This window comes from Gekko japonicus, unplaced genomic scaffold (genome assembly GCF_001447785.1).
Source record: "Gekko japonicus isolate JY-2015 unplaced genomic scaffold, Gekko_japonicus_V1.1 scaffold2339, whole genome shotgun sequence".
Lineage (NCBI taxonomy): Eukaryota > Metazoa > Chordata > Lepidosauria > Squamata > Gekkonidae > Gekko > Gekko japonicus.
Genome location: NW_015169855.1, coordinates 20,045 through 27,758, shown reverse-complemented (window position 1 = coordinate 27,758; position 7,714 = coordinate 20,045). Strand labels below are relative to the sequence as shown.

The 7,714-nt window shown below is 52.4% G+C and overlaps 2 protein-coding genes across 4 annotated transcripts in view; both read right to left on the bottom strand.

The window, feature by feature from the left end:
- ANXA7 (annexin A7) overlaps nucleotides 1-654 on the bottom strand; it is a 50,458-nt gene extending 49,804 nt beyond the window's left edge. For 2 of the 3 annotated variants that reach the window (XM_015417377.1, XM_015417379.1), the window contains exon 1: nucleotides 78-145. The gene's annotated coding sequence lies outside the window, so the exon portion shown is untranslated. Of the gene's footprint in view, nucleotides 1-77; nucleotides 146-629 lie in introns of those variants that run through there. The other variant, XM_015417380.1, reaches the window with a different exon arrangement.
- A 5,430-nt stretch (nucleotides 655-6,084) lies between these two features.
- Nucleotides 6,085-7,714, bottom strand: part of EIF3F (eukaryotic translation initiation factor 3 subunit F) — an 8,956-nt gene continuing 7,326 nt past the window's right edge. Inside the window, exons 6-8 of the mRNA XM_015417376.1 lie at nucleotides 7,467-7,603; nucleotides 7,256-7,369; nucleotides 6,085-6,673 (exon numbers count right to left, since the gene is read on the bottom strand). Coding sequence (XP_015272862.1) covers nucleotides 6,596-6,673; nucleotides 7,256-7,369; nucleotides 7,467-7,603 — 329 coding nt within the window. The 3' untranslated portion in view covers nucleotides 6,085-6,595. The remainder of the gene's footprint in view (nucleotides 6,674-7,255; nucleotides 7,370-7,466; nucleotides 7,604-7,714) is intronic.

Below are 7,714 nucleotides of genomic sequence, written 5' to 3'. Positions count from 1 at the left end.
GACCCCCGCCCCGCCCCCCCCCGGGGGCCCAAGGGAGAGAGGGAGGGGAAGGGGCCCTCTCTCTCTCTCTCTCTCACCTCAGCCGCAGCCGCGCAGCACTAGCCTGCAAAATGGAGCCTCGCCCGCAGAGCCTGGACCGCCCCCGGCCAGGAGGAGGAGGAGGAGGAGGAGGAGGAGGAGGGAGGGCCGCCCCCCGCCCCCCCCCGGCCAGGAGGAGGAGGAGGAGGAGGAGCCCGCACGCCCGCCGGCCGGCGCCGAGAAGGGAGCCCAGGGTGGCCGGGGGCGCCTCTGTTGGGGGGGGGGGGCGGACCGTCCCGGGCGGAGCGCGCCGGGGGTCTGCGTCTGAGGGGAACTAAGGGGGCCGCCGCCGGCTGATCGTTCAAGCGAGGACGGGGGAGGCGCGGGACCTGGCCGCGCACTCCGGATTCGGAACGAGGGGAACGTCGGGGCTCCGGGGAGCCTCAGGAACGCAGATGGCTCTTGACAGGGAGACGAAACAAAACGGCCCTCCTGTGGCAGGCCACGGGCTCGTCCAAAGGGGGCGCCACAACACCCAGGCAGCCACCCCGATAGATTCCTGGCACCACCACCACCACCACCACGGCCCCAAAGCAGGGGTCCTCACGCACGCAGGCGGTTTTCACGCTGAAAGGCTTGGGTGACTGCAAGGCACTCTCTGCACGGGGCCGCCCTCCTCCCAAATCCGGAAGCTGCAGCCGGTGCCGAAGGGGAGCCCCTCCCGCCTGGGCTGAGGCTGCTGGCGCCAGGGCTGTTTGGGGGCAGGAAGGGGCACCGGCTGGCTCCCGAGTTGGCCACGCCCAGCAGGAACTCATTAGCATAACGGGCCACGCCCAGCAGCAGACACTCATTAGGATTGGCTACCTTGGGGGGGTGTGGCCTAACATGCAAAGGAGTCCCTGCTCCAAAGGCAGTCCTGGCGGCCATGTGTGTGGGCTGGCGGCTCTTCTTGCCAGGGTGCTTAATGGGGAAGCGACAGGCTGGGAAACCCCCTGGATTATGTCAGTTTCCTGAAATCCCTGAGAGGCCCTGGTCGGTCATTTCCATGGACTTTATAATGAACCTACCACCTTGGCAAATAGAAGGGGAAGTCGTGGAAGTGGTGACAGACTTCACGTTCCTGGGATCCCAGATCACCGCAGACGGTGACAGCAGCCATGAAATCAAAAGACGCCTGCTCCTTGGGAGGAAAGCGATGGCAAACCTAAACAGCATGATAAAAAGTAGAGACATCACCCTGCCAACAAAAGTCCGCGTGGTCAAAGCAATGGTATTCCCAGTAGTCATGTATGGCTGCAAGAGTTGGACTCTAAGGAAGGCCGAGCGCCGAAGAATAGATTCTTTTGAACTATGGTGCTGGAGAAGACTCTTGAGAGTCCCTTGGACTGCAAGGAGATCAAATCAGTCAATCCTAAAAGAAATCAACCCTGACCGTTCCCTGGAAGGCCAGATAATGAAACTGAAGCTCAAATACTTTGGCCACCCAATGAGAAGGGAGCACTCACTGGAGGAGAAGACCCTGATGCTGGGAAAGACTGAATCAGGTCAAAGAAGACGGGGACGGCAAAGGATGAGATGGTTGGACAGTGTCATAGATGCAACAAACATGAAACTGAGCAAACTTCAGAGGACGGCAGAAGACAGAAGGGCCTGGCGGGAGCTGGTCCATGGGGTCACGAAGAGTCGGACTCCCAGCAAAGGGAGGACAGTTATGTTGGTGGCGGCTGATCTTTTCTCAATGCAAGCCCACTTTATCCCCTGCAAATAAATGCCATCCACCAAGAAGCTGGTGCCGTTATTTATGCATCACACAGTGAGACGACATTCTGTGCCCAGGAAAATAATCTCAGACCAGGGGTCCCAGTTCATTGCAGCGTTCTGGAGGGAATCATTAAAAACTCTGGAGGTGGAACAGGGACTCAAAGTGGTGCGTGGATATGAGCCCCCCCCTCCTACAATTGTGACAGAGCCCACTAGGCCTAAGGATTTACAAGACTGGTGGTCAGCAGACTCTGACCAAGGCAAAAGAGCCCAGGCGGATAAAGACGGGGCACCTGAATGGGATACTAACCTTGGAGATTCGGTGTACCTTTCCACCAAAAACTTGGGGGGGGGGGGAGGCAACCAGGGGAAAAGCTGAGGTGGAAACACATGAGCCCTTTTAAGGTGGTGAGAGTGATTAACAAAGTGGCTGTAGAACTTAGGACACATCCATCTTATTTTCCATGTCGGTCTGCTGAAGAAGGATCCTGGACCCTTGAAATGGAGACCCGACCTCCTCCTCCTCCTCTGATGGTGATCGGGGAGCCCCACCAGGTTCTGGAAGAAATTTTAGACTCTAAGATGAAATGTGGCCACCTCTACTATCGCATTAAGTGGCAGGACTTTGACCCCAGTCATATTGAATGGGTCTGGAGGGACCATGTCAATGTCCCCAAATTAGTCAAAGCTTTCCACAGAACCCACCCTGAGGGACTTTGGGGGGGTCAGAATGTCAAACTCGGGTCTCGTTTGCCACAGTTCCTGCTGTTCTTTTGAAGTTCTGGGGTTCAGTATGCCTATTGTCTCATGGCGTTAAGCAGGCCCTCCCTTCCCTGGGAAGAATGTGTGCCTGACCTTGGAAGTCAGATACTGTTAGATACTAAGCTTGCAGGTGATGGGGGAGGGCTAATGGTGCATAGTAGATTTGGCAGGCTGGATGTGTTGGTGTGATTGGGCTAGTCATGGGGGGGGCTGTTTGAACTCTGTATAATACCAGAACTAGCGCCAAGAGGATCAGTTCTGACACAGATAGTCTTAGCTTGGCACATTCTCATCTCTCAATAAACAAATCACTGCCAAGAAAGTGTTGTTGGGAGTAAGTTTGTTCCAGAGTCTGACAGTATGAAGCATTTACAAACCTCTGTCTGAAGACAGCACAATGTTTTTGTGCCACCTTGAAAGCAAGAAGAGCTCAAGACATATTTTCATATGTACTACCAAAGAACATGCTTTGCATTTGATGGCACCATCTGCGGCAACCTGTGCTGCCTTCTGAGCATCATCCATAGTGAGCTCACTGGAGCCCTGTAGGTGACCTAGTCCAAGACCTTTCTGAAAGCATGGAAGGCACAGCTGGAGCTTTCCCATCCTCTGGCTGAAACCCCCCCAGAGCAGAGGAGTGGAACTCATTTGTTATGAGAGCTGGCTCTGTCATCAATGTCACCTTGTCAGGCTGGGCCACGTGTGCCACGGAAAGTAATGCCAGGTACCAGAGATATTTTACCACTGGCCGTGACCCACACCCTTTCCTCAGCACCTAGCCACCCTTTGCTCGATATGCACAAAACGTTTTGCATAGCACAGAGAGCTGCTGCCTGACAATCAAGGTACAACCACCAACCAATCTCACGGCTCTTTAAAGACTAACACATTTCAAAGGCTTTTAACGAGCCGGAGCATGAAGTGCTGCATTCCGTTGCCACGGGTGCAGCAGCTAAAGAGAGGAAGTCACGTGACATCGACCAGGGGGACCCAGCGATCCCAACCTCTTACGATTAGCAGCCACACAATCCCACACCTCCCTGTATCAAAGCCCCAAATTCAACAACCAGCTTGAACCACAAGGAACTGCTGCTATGCTCCCCCAGCACCACAAGCAATCTTCAAGTGCTGCCACTTTCCAAAGATGCCAGCCCCATTTTAATAGCCTTTAGCAGAATGTTATCACCTGCCAGCTCGGCATTATCCAGCCACCCAGAGTATTACTCCCTAAATGCAAACACAGACACACCTCCAGTGCCTGCCTCTGCCACTTGCAAACCCAGCTTACGTGTCTGAATGCCTGCTCCTGCCCCTGACCTTCACCTTGCCCCCCCCCCGCCTTCCATTCAGACGCATCGGGTCAGCTGGTCAGCAGGCTGTGGCTCTGTCACTCTGGGCCTTCTCCACCCTCAGCCCCTTAGCGTCCCCCTCACATAAGTGCCACTCTACTCTCTTGCCTGGGCTGTTGCGCGCAGCACACCCGAACCAGTGCGCCCTTTACATGCTTGCATAAGCGGGCATGTTTGGTGAGCCAGGCAGCTTCCTTCCACAAGCGCTTGTGAGCCAGAGATGCTGTCTGCCATACATGAACAGCCAGCCATCTTTCCAGCCCTGTCCTGACCCCTTAAGGGTTGCCAACTCCAGCTCGTGCAAATCCCTGGAGATCTTGGGGGGAGTCCCCACATTAGAGAGACTTCAGCAGGGAGTAGAATACTCTGACACAGGCCTTTCTGGGCCACATTGGGACTGCCCCCCCCCAGTTGCTCACATGCCAGATAAGAGCCCGCAGGCTGAATATTTGACACACATTTGACAGTTCATTTGAACTGTTATCATGTGTTTGTTCTAATGGTCAACCGAAATCTATCTTCCTGTAACTTAAACCCGGTAAGCTGGAGTCTGCATTGCACCAACAGAATGGAAGAGTCGTTCGGCACAGCTCCACTGGCACAGGGTACTTGTTGTGTGTCGTTCCTGCCAGATCTCGCCGCCACCCTACATACCACCGGCTCCTGTCCATTCGGTGAGCTGCACGACGCTGGCTTGTCGCCGGAGAACTCAGGAGGGCTACTGACAGGTTGAGAAACCTTTGCCTTTGGGAGGCAAACGTTGAGGGGAATGTTCCAGCTTCTCCTGAAAAGACTCCCCCCCCCCCGACCACCTGCATTCAGACATCTCAGGCGTCCCATTAAACAAAATGTGTCACGCTGTTCAAATTACACTCGAGACTTCTGTCTTCTTATACAGTTCTAATTAGTTACAAACAATACACACAGCAATTATGGTTTTGCCACAAAACAGACGGCACGGGCTCAGGAATAGCCGCAGCAGTGGCACGCCTCAATTGCTTTGCCGTTTCTTAAGGCTTCATCAGGCAAAGCTTCCGAGGCGTGCCATTGCTGTTTGGTGTGTCCTGTTTGAAACACCGCTCTGCATCATGAGCTGGTGACGGCATCATTCTAAAGAAAGACTTGTACTTCCAAAGACTGTTGGGTCACTATTCAACTGCTGTAGATGTCATTTATACACGGTGGCAAAAATATTATTGTGTGTATTGTTTATAACTGTAATTAGAACTGTAGAATAAGACAGAAGTCTCTACTTTGTACAGCGTGACATATTAGTCTGGGTTTTTTTGCATAACTGCATTTGCTGCATTTCCATTCTTGTGTCGTCGTCATCTCATGCATTCCCAGCTTGATGAACTATCAGCATGACTGCAGCCGCAGTCGCAAACCACAATAAAGCTCTCTGGCATGACAGAGCATGCTGACATCTTGCCGTTTTCCCAGACATCAAAACCACGAGCGTAGGATCCCTCCCCCAACCAGCGTGGGAAGGAGTGCCTGCCCCCGCCCATCCTCTTTCCTCCAGAGGTCTTGTTCAGTGCAGGAATAACCCGCCAACTGAAAGCCTTGCCAGGGAAGCTCTGCTGTCGGCATTGGGTGGGAGCCAGGAAGAGTACCGGTAAACAGCACGTGGCTTAGAAGAGCCACAGGGGGGCAGTGAATAGCCACGTGTGGATCTTGAGAATGGGGGGGGCCGCGTGATCCCACGGAATGTTCCTCTGCCGACAGACTTCCCTCTTCCTGACCTTCCCACATGGATTCCTCTTCAGGCAGAGGTGTTTCCCAACCCTCACCTTCTTCAGCCTCAAGCACCCATGTTCTATCTCTGCAAAAGACTGCAGAGGACACACTGTATAACTGTAGGGGCTGCACAACTCCATGGACGACATATTCCGTAAACCATGCAAATTATTGTGCATCAGCAACTGCTGTCACAGCTTGCACCACACAAGCAACCACCAAATACCTCTTTCTGCAGCAGCATGCGTCACTCCAGGTTGCACAATGTCTTCCCATAAGTGGAAAATTTAGACAGGATACAACCGGCTTACTGTAAGTAGGCTACTGTGCACCGCTAGAGGTTGCTTCCACAACAGCACCAGCAAAAATGTCACATTGGATCTGACCCATTATATCTAGCCTTTCCCTCCAAAGTGAAAATAGTTTTTCCTCTTATGTGAAAAGATGGTTCTCTTGTCCGTGTTTGTGTTTCTACTAAGGATGAATCCTAGAGAGGATTTGTGTGGGAGCCTCTGTGCCAAAAGATGGCCAACTTGTGCAGTACTCCAAGCTCTCTCCTGCCTAAGGCCTGAGCAAACACATCCTAGTGTTACATTTGGAGATTCAGTGGCATCAGTCAAGGCAAACGGCGTATTTTAAGAAGTCTGTATCTCCCCATCCCCCCACCACCAAAATGACCAAAACATCTGCACATTGAATTTTTACTTATTTAGAGCCAAATATTCTCACAAAACAGAAATAGTGTGGTTCTTATAGCTAGAGAAGCCACTCAGTTTGAGAGTTGCCAACTCATTCTTAATGATGCCCTTCATCTTTGCAATCCTATTTGTCTCTGGAGGGTTGCAGAAAGGAAGGTTTCATGAGCAGGCTTTTTCAAAATTAATAGTCCAGCTAAGGTTTTGGATTACGAGGCCCCAGTCTGGTTCTCTTCATGCTTCCTTCTTGCATGATGGCCACAAGTTCCATTACAGGTTTAGGATTTTTTCATTGAGTGCGATCTGTGACTGTGTGAGGTTTGCCAGATAAGTCACCATCAACAGGTCCTGAGAGGAGGGAAAGGACATTTGCAAGATTAGATACAAAACAGCAGAGGATGAATCAGCAACGGATACCACATACCAAACAGGAGGACGCCAAGAGTCAACAAGAGCTTTCCAGCCTCCATTTCCAATAATGACAGATGTTGCTCAAATACGAGGTAATAGATGTTCCAAGGAGCTTGGAAAAAAGGTCCTCTCACATAGTACACAGTGACACTTGTGCTATCGGCTGTGCAAACACTTTTGCTTCCCCAGAAAACACCGTGACTAATCAGAGCCTGTACTTTCACCCCAAGTGGGCCACTTTCCAGATCAACACAGCCTAGCAGTGCATTCCAAAGAGGGAGGGAGGCTGCCTCAACCAAGTCAGACTCCGAAAGGGTGCTTCTTGTTATTCAGGGAGACGGGTTTACCAGAGGCTCAAGGCAACCATGCAAATTAGTCCACAAGTGTACCTGCTCTATGCTGGCCAATGGGCAAAAAAGAACACATTTACAAAAACATCACTGGCCGGTGACTTGAAAAAATGACTCCACACAGGTAACTGAGCAAGCGGCCGTTTGCAGCCTCCCTCAAATGACTTACATTGATGTTGCTGTTCAGCATGGTCTCAAAGTCCTCCGGTGAGATCTTCGGGACCTGGTTGATGAGATCCATCAGAAAACGGCCAACGGTGTTGTCAGCAGACACTTTACCAGACTAGACGCAAAACGAGAGACAATATATTTGAACACACGTCAGGAGAAGAGAAGCGACGGCGCCTCTTGCTTCTGAACAAGCCGCAGGGGGGCCTCACCAGCACATCTTCCGCGTACTGCAGCACGGTGCTCAAGGTGTCCTGAATCCGAGCAGAAGCTGCCCCCACCTGCTGCAGGTCACTCGACAAGCTAATCACTCGGGTCGGGCTGAAGCAAGTCTTCATGACGAGATCAACTAGGGGGCAGAGAGGAAAACCACGGGAAGAACCGTTGTGGCTGTACCTGTCCTTCTGACAGGAGCCCTGGCGACAACAGAGCAGCCTCCCCCCTCCTCCACTTCCCCCAG